The 19,328-nt window shown below is 34.6% G+C and overlaps 2 protein-coding genes across 6 annotated transcripts in view; one reads left to right on the plus strand and one right to left on the minus strand.

Annotated features, from left to right (window-relative positions):
• Positions 1–1,671: 1,671 nt before the first annotated feature.
• On the plus strand, positions 1,672–4,221 carry LOC125833911 (mitogen-activated protein kinase kinase kinase 3-like). 4 transcript variants are annotated; one of them, XM_049513067.1, is made up of 10 exons: positions 1,672–2,048; positions 2,254–2,511; positions 2,683–2,770; positions 2,878–2,940; positions 3,052–3,212; positions 3,357–3,432; positions 3,533–3,592; positions 3,679–3,780; positions 3,894–4,127; positions 4,210–4,221. In XM_049513067.1, the coding sequence occupies exons 1-9, from the start codon at positions 1,747–1,749 to the stop codon at positions 4,056–4,058; spliced, it is 1,275 nt and encodes a 424-aa protein (XP_049369024.1). In that variant the 5' UTR covers positions 1,672–1,746; the 3' UTR covers positions 4,059–4,127; positions 4,210–4,221. The 4 variants fall into 4 exon arrangements, with proteins under 4 accessions (XP_049369024.1, XP_049369026.1, XP_049369025.1 ...); XM_049513069.1 differs by having other exon boundaries at positions 3,918–4,127; XM_049513068.1 differs by having other exon boundaries at positions 3,682–3,780.
• Positions 4,222–4,601: 380 nt separating this feature from the next.
• LOC125833919 (uncharacterized) overlaps positions 4,602–19,328 on the minus strand; it is a 234,306-nt gene continuing 219,579 nt past the window's right edge. Inside the window, exons 2-7 of one of the 2 annotated variants that reach the window (XM_049513078.1) lie at positions 9,989–10,165; positions 9,684–9,813; positions 8,684–8,884; positions 8,429–8,596; positions 5,647–6,133; positions 4,602–4,888 (exon numbers count right to left, since the gene is read on the minus strand). In XM_049513078.1, coding sequence (XP_049369035.1) covers positions 5,648–6,133; positions 8,429–8,596; positions 8,684–8,884; positions 9,684–9,813; positions 9,989–10,122 — 1,119 coding nt within the window. In that variant the 5' untranslated portion in view covers positions 10,123–10,165 and the 3' untranslated portion in view covers positions 4,602–4,888; position 5,647. Of the gene's footprint in view, positions 4,889–5,484; positions 6,134–8,428; positions 8,597–8,683; positions 8,885–9,683; positions 9,814–9,988; positions 10,166–19,328 lie in introns of those variants that run through there. The other variant, XM_049513079.1, reaches the window with a different exon arrangement.

A 19,328-nucleotide genomic window follows, 5' to 3' on the forward strand; every position in this document is an offset into this window, starting at 1 on the left:
ATACATGTGAATCATACTAAATACATGTATATGTTATATTAGGTGTGACTCGCATGTATCTAGATATCAAATAGTCAGATACATAGGAGAGTGGCGAGCGAGACAAGAGACTAGTGAGCGATATTTACATGTATATGTATATATTAGGTGTGCTCGCATGTATCTAGATACCAAATAGTCAGATACATAGGAGAGTGGCAAGCGAGACTAGCAAGCAATATTTTTCTATGTATCGTACATACATTGTATTTAGAACAAATTACCCCTAATTTTAACTTCATTTATCCTAAGATACATGTATTTAAACGTATCTGAAAACACCAAAATCTTATAAGATTCGTAATATACTGTAAACTAGCGTATATCTAAGCAATTAGCTTCTAAACTAGTGTATTCTTCCATCGCAAGTATTATTATTATTTTTCTTTCAATTGAACTTAGTTGAAGTAGTCCTTTCACTTTCAATGCCCAGGATGTAACCGCGTCGTTAAGTAAAGAGAAAATAATACTTAATTAACATTATTAATAAGATATGATATGATAGATTTTATACTAAGGAAAATATCTATTTAATGAGATATAATAGACTCAAATGAAGCTTCCACCTCTATTCCTTTCACCTAATTACAACAACAACATTATCCTATGTAATGCCGCATAATAGCCTCAGGAGAGACTAGAATATACACAGATTATATTCCTACTTTAGAGATACATTCGACAGACCCTCAACTCAATAAAAAACAACATATATAGTAATGAAAATACAAGAAATAATAAATCGTAACAAATAATAAAAAGGACAATACCACAACAAAATAATAAGACAACAGATAGTAACAAAAATTGAAGAATACGAAAATATAAAAATAATACTACGATTACTAACATGGACGAACAATGCGCACCAACCTACTAATCTTTCACCTAATTACTCTCAAATAATAATTAATAATACTTAATAATGAGTGAAGTATATATATATATGTTGTTATTTTCTTTGCTTTGGTGGTGAATATTCAAATGAGTATGGCAGAAAAATATTCACCACCAATCCTAACCAAACTTGTGGGGCAAATATATGTCCCTTTCTCTATACCCCTAAACCACAATTGGCGTCAACTTCAACTATTCTTCACTAACATGGCATGCAGCCAGCCCCAAATATTGATTTTTCAATTTTTGTAATACCGATCTAATGAACGTACCTCAATTATTTCATTGAATACTTGTTACCTCTTATCGACACCAGATATCAATAATTGTAGTTATTAAACTTAGGCAGATAAAAATAGATAATTTTCCCTCAGATAAAGCCCTCAGCCCTACCTAGTTCTACTCTTGTTCTTAGGCATGATCACAGGTAGGCCGAACCCAATATTTTTTTCTCGAACCATGTAAATATGCTAAGAAGTCTCTAACTAAGTAAAAAGTCAATTCATAACTCGGTTAAATATTTAAGGTCCCTGACGTAGAATTCAAAACTCATAAATTCAAATCTTAAATTCGTCTCGGTGCAGCCATCTCCAACTATTGATACAACCTACAAACTCATCTAGGATATATCTAAATCAAACCCCATCATTTTCTGGAGGTCCCTCCTATTAAACAAACTCACTCTTGTACACGGTTTATAACACATTATATACCCAAACATTTCAAAGCTTGAGCAAAAAAATCCACTAAAAGTGTCACAATTTGAAATATACTTGACACTACTCTCTTGTCCCAACAAAAAGTTAGTAAATGGCTTCTTGGTTTGAACAAGCTCCTCCAAGAAATTACAAGAAGAATAGAGTAAATAAGCCAAAAAGTTTTGATGAATCCATCTTCATACCAAAAAATTCACCAACTTCTTTTGCAACTAATTATGGTTACTATTCCTACACATACACCCAAGACAAGAAACTTCATCCTGTTTTTCCTTTGCCTTTGCCATTAGATTCACCTAATTTCTCTACAAGATCAAGTAGTGGATCATCCCCTACCTCATCTCAGTTCAATGATGATGAAGAACAAGGGATTAGTCCACTATTTAGTCCATTCAGGTTTGTACAATCTTACTACGAAAAATAACTAGAATTAGTTATGAACTTTGTCTCTGGGGAATCTTAGTAGCTCAGTTGGTTTGCTACCTAAACTTTCACCTTATTGGTGAGGGCTCGATTCCCTACCTTGTAATCTCCTCATCCTTAAATTGCATACCTAATAGAGATTACTAACAAAATTTGCATGTCGCTTAACATTGAACAGAAACAAATGCAATGATTGGTCAAGAACATCAAATGAGAGTTCAAAATCTAACTCTCCTTGCACTTCACCAACAACATATCCAGTGGAATTGGATAAGAAATTGGATTCTCCTAATGGGAAACAAGAAGAATGTAATCATCCGCGCCATCCTCTTCCTCTTCCGCCAAATTCTTCTACTAAGGGTAGAACAGGGCAATGGAAGAAAGGGAAATTGTTAGCAAAAGGGACATTTGGAAATGTGTATGCTGGATTTAATAGGTATGTCATGACTCATGACTTTCACTCATTCTATTTTACATCTTTGCTCTCATGTTTTATGTTCTTCAAGGTAGTTGATTCCATAGTTTGAACTCGTAATCTATAGATCACACGGAAAATGGAGATTTGAGACCTCACTAGCTAAAAGCTGTAAATTTGTTTCTGCAACAGTGATAATGGACAAATGTGTGCTATAAAGGAAGTAAGAATCATCTTTAATGACACAACATCGAAAGAACGTCTAAAGCAGCTAAACCAGGTCAGTATATTTCAACTCAAATCAAGAAATTTTACATGGTCTTTCATGTTTTCGCCATTCATTCTCAACGTGATTAGTACTAACAAGTTGGTTTCTTGGTTAAACAGGAGATCACATTGCTCAGTCAACTCTCACATCCAAACATTGTGCAATACTATGGAAGTGAATTGGTATGGCCCCTTTGTGTTTGTTCTCAAAACAAATATTATGGTTTCTATCATCTTGCAATAATGAACTAAACTTGAACAAGGAAAAGTGACTATGAACAATCTTGTTTACAGAGAGGAGATAGATTGTCACTCTACTTAGAGTATATTCCAGGAGGTTCAATTCTCAAACTACTTCAAGAATATGGTCCTTTTGAAGAACAAATTATCAGCAGCTACACTCGAAAAATTCTCTCCGGTTTAGTCTTCTTGCATGAGAGAAACATAGCACACAGGTAGAAACTAAAGCTAGCGATATTATCAGAAATATTTTTCGTTCTATCAAGATCAATATATTCTTCATATATAGGTACTATCAACAGTTGATTTTCAGGGTCTTTCTATTCCCTATTTTCTCAGATGCCTTGTGTTACTGGCAGGGATATTAAAGGAGCAAATATACTAGTAAATGCTAAGGGTGAAATCAAGCTTGCAGACTTTGGAATGGCTAAACATGTATGTTATTGATCACCTACCAAGTTTTGATTTCCATTCTCTAAATAAGAAATTTTTATATACAGATGTATATATTTTGGTTTTTCGATTTGAATTTCAGATAAACTCGTGTTGTTTGATGGATTCTTTCAAAGGAAGTCCATATTGGATGGCTCCAGAGGTATTCTCTCAACAATTTGACTAAATGATCTTACTATCAACTTCTTTTTCTAAAACCTTGATTCTCTAATATTCGAAATATTACAGCAGGTAGTAAAAGATGCAGGAGGTTCCAGTGTTGCTGTAGATATTTGGAGCCTAGGTTGTACTGTTGTTGAGATGGCAACAGCTAAACCACCATATGAAGGAGTAAGATACACATCCCTTGGTTTGACGAAATTACCTAAAGGAATGGTAGTTCTGTATAATGATATAACTGGATTTTGCTAGTCTTTTTAGATATTGTTACATGGGATTGACAGGGTGCTGCATTATTATTCAAACAGGCAGATGGGAAAGACAGTCCTGAAATTCCCAGGAACCTCTCAGATAATGCAAAGAGTTTTTTGAAACTTTGCCTGCAGAGGAATCCAAGTCGCCGTTTGACAGCTGTTCAGCTGCTACATCATCCATTTGTTCAGGCTTAGTGGTGACAAGGAGGAATTAGCCACCACTTTATCTTGATGAGAATCCATCATCAACCGGACAATTTTATGGTATCACTCACTACCTACAACTTCTGCTATTTTTTTCGTTGAAATCAAGACATGATTGGTAATGTTTGAAAACTTGGTGCAGGCTGTAGATATTATCTCGACGATAAATCAACCAAGACGGATAGTGAAGAGATTCGTTTAAAGCTGTAGCAAGATGGGAAAGATCTGGATTGGAGAAATGAAGATCAAGACTACATGTCAAGGAAATGAATATGAGCTAGTTGTTAGACTACAAAGCAAAGGCAGACGCGGTGTGTTAATTAGCCGGTGAACATATACTATGATTTCAGGTTCATTTCTAGCTCCGCCCCTACACATAGGGAAAAAGGTTGCGGATGTAAGATGTTCCAGTAAGACCATCCCACCCTCTTGGTGGATAAGTTGTTCTGTTCTGCCTTTACATTTGTGTTTACCATATTTCATTCAGTTCAATCATGGATGACCTTAAAATTATCATTTCAGATGTTGGGAAAATATTTACCTGGATCATCACAAGGCTAAAATATCATTTACCATAAGACCAAGGTAGAATATACCAGTTGATATCAACAATAATCCTAGTACAAGCTATAGTTCAATCCATCAACTGGTCAAAACTACCAATTCATGTACAAAAATATCCAGCACCACAACAACTATTAGTCAAATAAAGTATTACCCTCTCGGACTTAACAGAAACTCGGCCACCAAATAATGCACAACATTACATGTATGACTTGTGCAGCATCAATCCTTGCCATCAGTAATAGTTGCATCAAAACCTGCAGGGAACAAAAGGCAAAAATGCAACATAAATTAAGGGATTATATTGCTGAAAAAAATGAAAAGAAAAGCAGTAGATTCAAATATGTAATGGAATATCAGCTTACAATTTACTTCAGCTCAGACTGATGAAATAAAGAACCTTTATAAAATATTATCATCTACCATGTTACATTACAACAATGACCAAGTGGCATTTCACATTATGGAGGCAGTCCTTTTAGCAGAAGGATATAATTCTGCTTGAGGAACCATTCCTATCAATATGATTTAGATCATAGTCAGGTTTCTACGCCTCAGTTTTAACATTCTAGAATTTCGCCCATCACAGCAGCCTAAATGTAGCAGGCTATATGTAGCACATTAACGTAGAAGAGAGACTAATGGCTCGTTTGAAGAAGTGCCCTGCTGTTATGATTGGGGATCATAAAGTGACGCCTATGCCTTCTCTCTAACATTCAATATATCACTAGGATATTTTCACTCCAGTAGACACCAGATGCATAAACTCAAAATTACTGGGAGTCATCAACATAAGCACTTTGGGCACATAAGAGTAGCAGAGACGAGATCGAATATAGATAGGGTTTTTCCCTTTTATTCAATTATTCAATATAATAAAATGCAAAATAACCAGACTCATCAGCAAAATATCATTATCACCATTTCTCTGTATTATATGTTTTCCTCAAAGTCTTGCTAGGTATGTCTTTAATCATGTAAATACAAGTCTGTAGCTAAGGAATATTGTTCCAACCTCAAAATGAATATTCTTTTAGATCAGCCTTCGAGTCTCCAAGTTCCAGGTCAGCCATACATTCTTCAGCTGTAAGTGGAGGGAGTTGCCTAGTTTTACGCCTTAGGTTATGCTTATGCCAGTCACTCTTAAAATGCTCTCTGTATTCTTTTGAATCTCCCACAACAGCGTTGCAAGTAGTGCACCTGTTCAGTTTTACTTCGCCTTCGGAACTCCCACTTTTTGCAGGTTTGCTCAGTTTTTCCTCTTCCCTAGAATTCCCGATTTCTGAAGAAATAGTCTGCTTTTGCATTTTCTCACTCAGCTGAAGGACTGAACCTGTAGAATCCTTCCTTAAACTCGATGAATCATCCTCATGATCATCGAACTGATCGACGAAAGTATCCCCCTCTACATGTACATTGACTGCAAGAATTTCCACTCTACCCTGTAGATTCCTTATTAAGGCATCACAGTCCCGGAAAAGACTTGGCTCAATTTCACAAATCTGCAATACAATGATCAGAATGGAGTTAAGCACCACGAAAAAGAAAATGTAGTTGAACTAGTAAGAGCGCATGAGGATCAAGCCTGCCCACTCAAAAAAAAAAAGAAAAAAAAATATTGAACTGCAAAGTTGACCTAAATATATGATGTATAAATTAGAGCAGAGCAGAATCTCTGCCTATTATCCGAAAAGGGTATTCTCATATCCTATCGCCTTGTAGAGAAGAATCTTTGCTAGTACTATTTGGGAATTGCCATGAGAGGTACATTTTTTAAATCAAAGTTCATCTTAGTTTCAAAACAATATATATGATGCAGAAATTAGTTTGGCCCCCTCAAAGCACTAACATTCTTGTCGCTCATTAGTTTGGTGAAACCAGGAATCAAAGAGATCCATGCTCCATAAATGATATGGAAATAAAATGACCTCTTCAATAACATTTGAATCATGCTTAAAACTTGAAACAAATCATTGCAACCAAGACTAGTCAAGCTAACAGGCAATGCAGTCAAACAAATTTTAGCAATGTTTTCAGCATTACCAAATAAATAACAACGCTGTGGATCTTTCTGGGTGACAAAATGAACAATTCTCAAACATTGCCTTTCAACCATTTATACTCGTCATGGAAACTGATATAACGGTCTAAAGAACAAAACATAGCCAGATGAAGATTCACAACTCTAAACTCATATACCCACTTGTCTAGGCCATCTCTAATGAAACTGGTCTCAAGTCAAATTGGATCAATGTCCTACACCAGGAGAAGGAATAATACGTTTACCAAGAGATGAAACTCCAAAACCCAAGATTCTGAATAGATTGATGATAGTGCAACTAATTGGTACCACAAAGACTAAGCACAGACCTGCGTGAACAATGTCTAAGCTACAAGCCGTCAATGAATAAGCTTTAGCCTTTCACAAACAAGTGTTCTTTTTATGACATTCAATATTCTTCTTTGATCTATAAGAAAGAACAGGACCTAATATTTATAGACCTAGTACCACTAAGACAACTAATCACAAAACTCAAGAGAGTTGACCAAATAGATCACACTGCATCAGAAGCAGTTCTTAAATATCTTAACATTGTACGGTGAATAAACCATGTTACCAAACCATATGGATAGAGAGAGAAATTCCACTAACATTTGAGGATCTGAACTAATGAACAAGATGCCCATGCTTCTCTCAAAGATTTGTTCCCTGACATACATAGACTATCTTTGATGCAAGAAGCAAAATAGTGTCCTACCAAAGGTAATGACTTGAGTGACTGGGAAATGAGTCAACTTGCTGAATTGCTACTGCTTTTGGAGACCTTTCAAGATAAGTCACAGTGCCAGGACAGGATGATTTGGAAAGGCAAAGGTCAATCCACAGTAAAATCTTGCTATGATAGCTTGATTTCAGGTGAACTACAAGTTAAGTTTTGGCCGACAAGGATGACACAGGAGTGGCTGTAATATCTTCTATTAAGGCCCAGACTGCTAGTAATATTTTCCGCTCTGGGCCTGGAAAAGTGTGAGTAGAGTGCAAGGCCTACTTACTTATATACCCAGCATCTCTCCTTTTTTTTTTGCCAATGTGGGACTCTTATCCTAAGCTAGGGTGTCACATACACCTCCTCTAATGGACTCAGCATCCTCGCTGAGGGTTGCCTCACCACATGAGATTTGCCTAGACTCGACACCGAGGTTTGCCCCGCAGTCTCCGAATTCGCCTAAACTCAGTTGAACACTGACCCACCATCGCCAAAGCTAATAGAAGAGTTCGGAAAGAGGGGAGAGTCACAGCTGGAACGGAATAATCGGGAGACAAAAGCCTACCAATGGGGGATTTCTAGATGAAGGTGGTTTGTGCATCAATTAGTGATTGTGTTTTAGGCAGTGTGAGTATTTTGGGGGCTGAGACTGGTTTGAATCATTATTTTTATGAATCAAACTTGGTTCCTTTGTATCCTGTTCTCTTTCTTTGTTTTTTTTTTAATTGTATCAGTTGGTTCCTTTTTTAAGCCCGTGTTACATTTCTTTTGTTGTTTTTTTTTTCTTTTTTCTTTTCACCTTTTTAAAAACAAATCTGAGAAAGAAAAAACTGGTACACATGTAAGCATCCCAGAACAAACGATCCCTTTTTGTTGGAAATTTTTAATATGAAGGTAGGGAGAGCAGTTGGCTGAAAATAAACATCCCAGAACAAAAGATTTGGAAACCTCTAGCTGCAAAAGTGCCAGAAAAATCAGACAAGGACTTCTCTTGTGCTATATGAGGTTTCAAATGTAGATGCCACTTACAATGGAGTGCTGACTTCCAGATTCTTCTCTCGACACAATGGAGGCATTCCACTCCTTAAGCTTGTCCAGGACAGAAGGATTACTTTGTTCTGGTACATGTATCCTCAACCTCATGGGGGCACGCTTTACGGGGTAATGCTTTTGAAGCTCCCGAATGACCTCCAATGCCTGTAGAAGTTAATTGATCAGTTGCAGGATACTAAACATAAAGAACTAAAAAGGCAGTCAAAACATCACAAGAAGTTTAGTTGTTACCTGTTTCTTTGAGCTGCTATTTGGATCAACAGCAAAATGGATTTCATGCATCAGACGTTCAATCATGCTAATTGTGTATGGATGCTGAGTTTCAGGATTGATTGTCTTCTGCATAACTATGGTAGCAATATCCCTGAACTGACTTGACAACTGTGATTCCCTCTCCTTCCCTGCAACTTGCAGCTCTCCTTTGTCCAAAATCTAAAATACAGAAAATATCTTTTACGTAATACATCACTCTCATTTATTCCTTAAAAAAAAGAAGGAAGAGTGGAAGAAGGGGTGAGGGTAGAGGAAAATATGGAATACCACTTAGTGGCACTTAAATAAGCTGCTTCCTTTGCTGGTAAATTAAAACAATTTTGATGGGCAAGTGCTTGAGTTATCAACTTATTAAAGTGTTAAACATGATTAAAATCACTACACCATAGGCTTTTAGGAGGTCCTTTTGAATCCTATGCATCACAAATTCTGAAGGCTGTGCGACGCTGATTAGCTTATGTGAATAACTACTTACTTCGCTTATCAATTCGAACAGGCAAAACTGGATTAAAAACAAATATTTTTTCATCTTGATGATTCAGAAAGGCAGAATTGGATTACAACAAGACCTCAAAATTTCTAAAATATTGCCCAAACGATCAAAAAGTATAAAGTAAAACAATTTCTCAGACATTACTTCCAGAATCATGATATTCATATGCCAGATAAGAAAGAACCAATTTTTAACATACCCAACGTTAAGCAGTGTCATGCTTGTAATTGGCATATGCATATCAATAGGAGAAAAAATATGAAGCAGAAGCTATATAAAGAGAAGGAAACCAAAAAGGTTCAAAAGTAAATGTCCATACTTATGAACAACTTTAAATGCTTTCTCACACTACTTGCTACCTCCTAACTCTGTCCACCAAGGCTAAGAGGACAGGTGATATCTCGTGCAGTATGATTTATGATTCAAGTAAAAAACCTGTTTTCAAAAAGAGGAAGAAGTGCTCACCTCCAGACAGATTTTGGTCTGATCATCAGTACCAAAAGCCCTAATCAAATCTTTAGACTTTGCAAGTACACCCTTTGACACATTCGTGTAAACAGTATGTGACTGCAACACTTCATCCACATCTTTCTCTCTACACCACAAACAAAAAATCAATCAACCTAACAATACTTATTAATCCAACAGTTTTTCCCTTAAACTAAGTTTTTACTTCAAACCCTTTTTACAATACTCTATTTTGATTCTAAATCTACAAACTTTTTAGTATTTAACAAAATTCAATCATGAAAAAGAAAGTAAAAACTTACACGCCAGAACGCCATGAAAGGACCTTATTCTTATAACAAGCGATTTCGAAACGGTTACCGTGCTTCTTGAGACGCACAACAGCAACATTGGTAAGTCTCTTTTGGCCTACAGGCTGAACTAGCGTCTTCGACATCTCTATTTTCTCCTCTGCACACTATTTGCTTCTGCTAGGTTCCACACCTTTTGTTTTTTCGATTTGAGGGAAGAAGACCCTAATTTTGCATCTATTTAATGCTGTCCAATGTGATTCTTTTTTCTTTTTGGTTTAGATATTAAAATTAAGTTTTTTGAATGCAAAATGTTTTTGTTACTATTAAAGTTTTAAAATCATAATATTAAGAGCAGGTTTGAATTATCTTAAAAGTTGATCAAATCTATTTTAAGTTGTTTTTATCTTTTGAAAGTGTTTGATAAATTTTAAAATAAGTTAAAAGTCAAAAGTAGGATTCTCTCTATTTTTTATTTTTTTGACTTAAAAGTCATTTAAGTTTAACCAAAAATATTACTCAATCCAAACATGCTCTAAGAGTGTTAAATGGGCTAAGATACAAGATTAGAATGTGTTATCTTTGAGATGTTAAGTGATGTCTTGATCAAGGAAGTGAATATGCATTGCATTCTTTTTTTCTTAATCAAGGTTTTATTTGATTTTTTTGATAAAAGTTTTTAATAAGGCAACAAATAGTATGTGTCACTATATTTTTTCTTTCAATAGAATTTTACTTTTACATAGATATTCAAGGGGAGTTTTGTAAAATGAACGTCCACACATTATAGTTTGTGTTGAACAATGGATGTTCAAACAATATACTTTATGTCCAAGTAACTTTGTTTCCAAGTAAACTAAGTGACCAAATAACTATGAGCCCAAGTAAACTCCGTGTCAAGTTTTATATAGATTATATATGTCTCCCTTTTGTAATATGAAATAAAAAAAAAAAATAGAGAAAAGTTATTGTTATTACTTTATGTCTCTCTTTATCTATACTCTTCTTAATTTTAGTACATTATCTTTAATTTATTCAGAAATAAAAACAAATCTCATGGTGTAAAATGATGTCCGCTTTGTATTGTAAAATTGATGTACACACAAAATGCTTTGTAGCTAAGTTTATATATTTCTCTTCTTATAATAACAAATAAAATACAAGATCAAATGAAAAGAAAAATATTATATTTGTTATTTTCTTATGTCTTTTTTGTTTTTTTAGTATTGATACTTATATATATTTTATAACATCTCAAACGTTTTCACGTTCCAACTAAACATTGATTTTTTTTTTCTTCTTTTCTCTTTTCTTCGCCCACATTTGTTGCCTTCGGAAATCAAATTCACTATTTCTGTAATATTCGGCGATTTCAAGATTTGACAAAACTTCAACGACTTTTATTATTGCTTTCAATAATCCCTTTCTTTTCAAATAATGTTTGATTCGAAAAATTAGAATTTTGAAACACTATTTTTTATTCGAAGAATAATAGTAATAATAGTGACTCTTCTTTTTAAGTGAAAACATTCTTACCTCTCAAGCCATATATGGTAGGTTATGTAAATTTTACCATTCACATTTCAATCAAATTAATGTGTAATAACTCATATTTTTTCATATGAGTTCCTAGCATCTAAGAATATTCATTTCAATAGTTTATTTCATATTACTTTTGAGCAGGGACATGCAAAAAAATAATTATTACAATCTTTATATTAATTTGATCACATATTAGATAAGTAGTTAAATAAAATAGTCCTCTAAAACAATAATCAATTAGTAATAGTTGATTTTTTCAGTAAGGTCATCTGCAAGGTGAAAATTCATTTTGATCAATCAAAATTATTGCTCCTAAATTTTTACCACTTAACTTTTAGGATAAATCAAGATATGCATGATTTTAATAGACAAGTTGACTTGCTACACTTCTCTACTTTGTAAAGGTGAATTTTTTGTACATACTATTCTTCTCAAATATCACTTATAAAATTATAATAAATTATTATTATTGTTGTTAATTTGCTACAATAATTCAAAGTCACGACATTTAACTATTTATTTATATTGATAATATCTTGTAACACCTCAAAAATTAGAAAGTCAAGTTCTAAGGAAAATTTTGAAATTTGGTTACTAACGCACGTTGTACAAAGCTTACCTATGAACGATATAAGGTCCTGTAGTCCGTAGGAGGACAGTCATGAAAGTTGACTTGAGAAATGAAAAATGTCTAGTCCCAGATGAAGGGTCTACAGACCAACAAGCGGTCTGTAAGAACCCTTACAACTCGTAGATGTTGACTCGTGGAAAGGGTCTTGGACTTGGAAGAATTTATGGACTCTGAATCTATGGATCTATGGAAGGAACCTACGAGTCGTAGGTAGACCATGGCTTGTAGAACTTGATCAAAATGTTGGTCTCCAGTAACATGTTCTACGATGACAAGGATAATTTGTAGAGGCTTGTACAGATTGTAGGTTAGTCTATAGATGCTCTCCGATAGTTTTTAGTTCAGGGTTAATTGGATCTTTTTCTATCCTTTTAACTCCTAAACTATATTGTTTCTAGCCTATTTTCAAGTTCTATTACTGATTTTTACCCTTTAAATTATCCCATATCCTCTTATCCACTCATAACCCCAAAATAAGGTCTTCTTCTCCAAATTCTCTCCAAGAATCTCAAAGAAAGTTTTAGGGTTCTTCAAGCTTCAAGCTCCCTTCTCCAATACCAAAGCTAAGATTCATCAATGGATCATTTTCCATCCATTTAGTTCCAAGAAATTCTCAAATTTTACTTTATGATTTTACCAAAATTCTAGGGTTTCGTATGATTCTTCATGGGTTCAATTGTTTATGGCTCAATTCACTATATTTAATCTAATTATGCATAATTTGATTCAAATTACATGTTTTCAAGGTTATTTATATGAACTCATGCTATATGTCTATGTTATGATCATGAATTGAAGCTTTGAAGTTATGCATGTATAAGGAATTGTAGTGACTATGATTCTAGGGTGCTTTTGAATAAAGTATATCATGTTTTATGAAAAAACAGGTTTACTTGAAGTATTCTCATTATGAAAAGATTATCATGATTTAGATGCTTTCGATTAAGCATCTTTTAAACATTGATTATGATATGAAGTCATGGTGTTTAAAAGGAGTTATTCTTATTATTTATGAGCATTTATGATTGAGTTGGTGTTACTAGATTCTCACCATTTTAAAGACTAAAAGATATGAATATGATATTGTTTTTTATGATTTCCGTTGGGAGTTTACTTAGCACCGAGTATATTTGGGTGATTCCCAAAATCTTTGAACTATGTGCCCTTGTAAGATGTTCTAATTGGACAATTAGCTAGTGATCCACCTAAGGCTAAGAATATGGTCCTTTATAGCTCATATGGTCTATGTAGGTTAACGGTAAACATCCCACAAATAATATGATTTCTTACTTAGCTTATATTGTCATGACTCTTATATTGCATTGACATGTTCATGATTTACAACTAAACTTACCTAATTGGTATGTTTCATTTGGTCATGCAATAACATAATTTTGGACTTATCGTGTTCATGCTTATGTTTTATGCATTTTTCGCATATTCAGTACATTTTAAGTACGACGCTAATATTATTTCATAATATAAGATCCGACGTTCCTCCATCAGATCGTGACGGATTGATCAGCTTGAACAACAGTTTGGTGAGTCCTCATGATTCAGGGACCTTTCTACTACATATTTTTTATTGGTTTCATGTCTTTTCAGTTTTCACACTTGTTCGTGTGTTAGGGGTATGTCCAAACCACATCTATGAATAGTAGGTGCTTATGTCATGCTTAATATCTTTTCCGCATTTTTAGTTTTGTATTCAAATTCTCTTATGTTGAGATATTTATTCTGAGATTGAACTTCCGCTTATAATTAATTTCATATGTTGTTTATCTGTAACACCCCGGAAATTCTATGACTTAAGTTAGAGCCTCACCTTATAAATAATGACTCAAAAATAGTTAAACTGATGTTTCTAAACCTAAATTAATGCAATTGACTTGGTTTGGGAGAGTAAGAGTCTAAACGTCAAGAAACGACCTTGACGTCCGGAAACTAGAGAAGAATGTGTTCTAGTGTGTCCTTAGGTTTTGGGCAGGTTTGGGTGTGCCGTATGATGGTATAATCTTGTAAAAAGGTTTAAAATAGGTAAATATATGTTCCTAGGGTCAAAACGTTCGAATATGACTCCCCGGGGCCACCCTAAGGGACCCCAAGGAAGACCCCAACCTTAGCCAAGCAAGCCGCCAAGGCAGCTTGCAAATTGCACTTTGAGGGAATAGGGGAGCGTCGCGCACTTGCTCCTCCAAGGAGCAAAAAGCTAGTTCGCGACGCGGTCGTGTCGCGGACTTTACTGTCTCGAAATTTAATTCCAAATATCTTCAGGGAACAGCTCTGCGTCGTGGACTTGTTCCGCGACGAAAATGCAGAAATTCATAAATCTATTTTTACTTCATTAAAGAGTCCATTTAAGTGAGGGGTATTTAGGGTACTTTAAGGGACGTGTATATAATGATTTTTAAGTCAATTTACCTCACTTTTATCACTCAAACACAAAACCCCAAAGATCTAAACCTAAAGTTCCTCCTTCTCTCTACTCTATCTCTCCCTCTTCTCAAGAACTCCATTGAAGAAGATTGGAACTTCAAGAAAAAGACCAACTCTCCAAGGTTTCAACTCGAATTTTCGTGGTTAATTCATCTATAAGGTATGGTTGCTTATCACTCTTGAGATCGTTTTCCCCAAGAGGCCCCTTCAAGATGAATTTCAAAATCTCCAATTTCTAGGTTTCAATCCAAAAACACGGGTCTTCTTTATAAAGTGAAATTGATGTTATAAACTGACTTTGATTGATGTTATATGAATAATTATGGATGAATTTATGTTGTATTGGTGGTTTCTTGAAGAATTCCCCATGAGACCCATGTTTCTCATTTTTTTCCTAATTCTAACCCTAGTTTGTGTTGGATATTGATTGAAGGCTATGAATTGAATGTGATGTTATGTAATTCATGTTTGTATGATGATTCTACCCTAGGTTATGTATAATTTCTATGAAATTAGGGTTGAGTCTTTGAATGAAGCCTTTAAGGCTATGAAGGGAATATGTCAATTGCTTATATTGATGTTGATTATGTTATTACTTCATGAATTGCCTTGTATATGTATTGGTTTTAAATTGATTGGTAATTGAAGTATGGATGTCCCATGAAGGGCAAGAAGGTATGAAGGTTGGTTCTTCTTTGAACTCAAGTATGAAAGGTGAATTACTTAGATTGTAATGATGGTATACCTAATGTGTTATTGTGGTGTTGATGACCTAGGTTCCTCATCCTTAACCCTTTACACTTGAATTAGCTATGAAGTATGTATGTATGTTATGGTATGATTGTTATATGATTGAAAGGTAGTTCTCATGATTATAATGTAATGTAAAGTGAAAGGTTTACTCACTTGTTAAGTGTTTCTAAAGTGAAATGATTGTTACTCACTTATGAACACATATGAGTTATTATGGTAAGATGTCTACATAAGAGTCTAGTAAAGGCTAATGTGAATTTATGTGATGACTAAAGATGATTACAAAAGGGAATTAGATGCTTAGCATCGAAAGGGCATGTAAATGAGATAGGGGTCTCACGTTTAGTAAGTCTGGCTCCCCACATGGGTTTCCTTACGTTTAGCAAGTCCGGATTACCTATGGGATGTGTTGTCTCATGAGATGGAAACCCTCACGTTTAGTAAGTTAGGGTTTTTAGAAGCAATCTCCTTGACCCTTAACTATGTGCCCACATAGGACTCTAGCTTAGTGGATCCACCTAGATAGCTATGTACGAATGGTTACACCTTAGGCAAATGTTAACCCTCTCTTTTCGGTGTGGGAGTAGAACACCGGATTTCATGTAGCTCTCATGGTCTATGTCGTTTATTGCAATATTTCCCTAATGTAAAAGTAAATGAAGGTATGAAAGGTGTGAACTCTTACTAGGGCTTTCTTAAGGGTTTTTACATAGTGTAAGGGAGGGTATGAGACTTCTCTTGCACATTGCACTTGTAGGATCCTAAGAGATGGTTGTAGTAGTGTTCTCTTATAATTATGATTATTATGACTTATATATGTTGAAGCTATGTTATGTATGATCATTATGAATGTGGTAAGTTATGATGAAATATGATCTTATGAATGTATGCATAAAGTAGGTTGCTTAATGTGATACTTGGCTTTGAATAGGGTTATGGGGTTCTATTCTTTGCATTGCACTAGTATTGGTTGGGTTGTCTACATGTTGGGATGGTATTATGTTGGTTTGGACTATGATACTTAATCTGTGTGCATATTGGATTTACTTGGCAAAAAACATGTTTTGAATAAAATGTCCTTTTATGCATGTTTCAATGGTTTTTATGCATAGTAGCCATACTTAGTACGTGTGTTGTACTAACCCATATCTTCTCCCTTTTCCCAAACATTTAGGTTCGGGCCATTGAGGATTCAAGCTTACTTCTCAAGACACTTGGAGTTGCTTCCCCAAGTTGGTGAGTCCTCAAGTTCGAGGACAAGACCCTATGATCTAGCTTCTATGTTTAGTTCTTTGCTTATCTTGAAAGACATTGATATACTTCCTATTTGCAAGACTTCTTATTGATGTAAGTGCTAAGTCCCATTTTCGATACTTCTATGTCTAGATGGTGCATTGTGACGAAGTTAGATTCTATTTTTCATGTATGAAGTGAAGTTGAACTCCCAAAGTAAAAGTTTTAAATTTTTCGTGATTTTATTCTATGATACATGTTATGATGAATGCTAAGGGATTGTATAAGACCTGTTCGAGGTCGAATACACCAATAACGATTAGGGGGTGCTCTCGGGTCGTTACATTATCTTAGTCTCATGCTTATGTCAAACGGCTTGTTTAGGATCTCTTGAATCTTATTCGACATGCCAGATCTAGAGGATAGTTTGGATCATGACATATCTTTTATCATCTAAAAAGTTTGATTATAATTAATTTTCATATAGCCCTCTTCTTGGTTTAATATAATAGGAATATATTCATAGGGTCATAATTTGTCCCTTTTAGTGCTCAAATTCCATAATAAATTACATAGAGAAGTCTCATTCTATTTGTAAAAAATATAACAAGTATAATTAATTGAGATGACACAATTTCTCTCAAGCTAATAGTACTTTTTTAGACAAGCCATTGTTATTTATTCATAGGTATTTCATAAAATGCAATTTTTATCAATTATAAATAGAATAAGTAATTTAGAGGCAAACAAGACATTTTTAATGATTTGAATTTTGTTAAAGTACGAAAGGAATTTAAAAGTTCATGAAAAGATTATGCTCAACATCTTATCATTGTTGAGAAGCCTAGGTTATTAAAAAATCAACTCTTTTATCATTAACGTGCAATTCAAATATCATAAAAAAATTCATTAAATATTATTAAAATTCAATGGGCACAGGATCATTCCTGCTAATGAACAATAAATCATTTGCAAAATTTAATTGAACGATATTAGTTATTATATCTTAAATAAAAATTGAAATATGAATTTTCTTCAATCTCTTGAGAATCACTTGACATCCATAAAATTTGTCATGAATATATTTAATTTTTAATTAATTAAAATATATTTTTTATTTATGAATATCTATAAATTTATTACAATTATTAACTCTATTATCATTTAATTACTGTAATGACCTGATTTCGTCGTTAGAGAAAAGCCAATGGAGAAAGAATTGGGGCCAGAAAACTTTTTCGTAGTAACTTGAGATTTACTAGCCTAGTCCAAATTTGGATGAAATCAGAGTCAGTGAGGTATAGGGAAATCTGGTAACAATCGGTGAATTATTTATGATTTTGATTACATGAGTGGTTAGATAAGTCATTAAGAAATCTTTACGACTTTACGGAATTGAATTCGGGTGAGTAAAACTCCCGAAATCGATCTTAGCGTGAACAATTTTTTCTGAGTGTTATTGGTTAAAAGTGTGTTGTAAAATGGGGGTCTTGGAATTATTAAAATAGCTCACTGATTCCGTGCAAGCCGCTGGGGCGGGATTTCTGCCGCCAGGGTGGGGACGCTGTTGCGGGTCCGACGCGACTTAAGGTCGTAAATAAACCCCAAAACGTCTTTATTCTGCACTTTTCGATTTTTAAAGCTAAGGAACGAACCCCAAGAGATTCTTGATGGTTTTCCACCATTCTTGAGGCTAAATGTAAGATTTTAACTCCCCAAATCCATTTTTCGATTCGTAAAATGTAATCTAATGGGTAAATGATTTGGAAATTATGGTGGAAAAAGCCCTAATCTGGGTATGGGGATCAAGGGTTTGGTCGAGAGTTATTGGGTTTGTTATAATCCGGATAATTAGACCTTTGATTGTTGATCCTTGCGTATATTAATTGTTTGTACACCTAGAACATGCGGAAAGAATCTGGAAAGGGAAGATTCAAGTGCCTTAGGGGATTCAAGCTTTGATTCGAGGTAGGTGATGGTTGTGATTTCATGTTGGTGTGATATATGTTTGTAATTTCTCATTATAATGCATGTATGTATGCGAATGTTGCATTATTGATCACCATAATCGTAAATGAGGATAATTTCAATAATTGTATGACATGAATCACCTCTTGTTGTATGATTGTGAGAATATGCATTGTGATTGTGATTGTGGTTTGTTGAATGGATCGGTTGCTACGTTCCGGCATAAACATGGGATCGGTTGCCACGTTTTGGCATAAACATTGGATCGGGTACCACGTTCTGGTATGCTAACAGTTTGGGTGTGGGTTCCATAAGAGGACCATTGAATTATGTTGTGTATCTGCTTGTAATTATTACGTTCATATATAATGATGATTGATATTGGAAGACTGCATGTTGCTTTAAATTGATAACCAATGTGTATTATTGAGAACGTGTGATGCTACATTGGTCCTGAAAAGATGACTAATATTGTATATGTTCGATATATGCTTGTTTTATAATATTGTGGTTACTTGCATGTGTTTCACTTATTGGGATAACCGAGTGATCCTACCAGTACACTGTGGTTGTGTACTAATACTGCACTTGCTTGTTCTTTGTTGAGTACATAGCATCTTCAGGTGGCTATTGATAGACCTCAGCTAAGTGACTATTGATCGCGACCGAATTCAAGGGTGAACCAGTTCTTTCAGGCTGTCATGGATCTCTCTTGTTTAAGTCCATTCTTTTCGGACTCAGACTATTTGTTTAAGGTGTTTGTTTAGTTTTGGGGTTGTACCCCTTGTT

This window comes from Solanum verrucosum, unplaced genomic scaffold (genome assembly GCF_900185275.1).
Source record: "Solanum verrucosum unplaced genomic scaffold, falcon-dt-bn FXZP01000108.1, whole genome shotgun sequence".
NCBI classification, from domain to species: Eukaryota; Viridiplantae; Streptophyta; class Magnoliopsida; order Solanales; family Solanaceae; genus Solanum; species Solanum verrucosum.

Excerpts from the sequence above, each read along its gene's own strand:
- LOC125833911 (XM_049513067.1), top strand. The coding sequence starts at position 1,747 with ATGGCTTCTTGGTTTGAACAAGCTCCTCCAAGAAATTACAAGAAGAAT. Across the intron at positions 2,049-2,253 it reads CCACTATTTAGTCCATTCAG|AAACAAATGCAATGATTGGT; the intron begins GTTTGTACAATC and ends AACATTGAACAG. Across the intron at positions 3,781-3,893 it reads CTAAACCACCATATGAAGGA|GGTGCTGCATTATTATTCAA; the intron begins GTAAGATACACA and ends TGGGATTGACAG.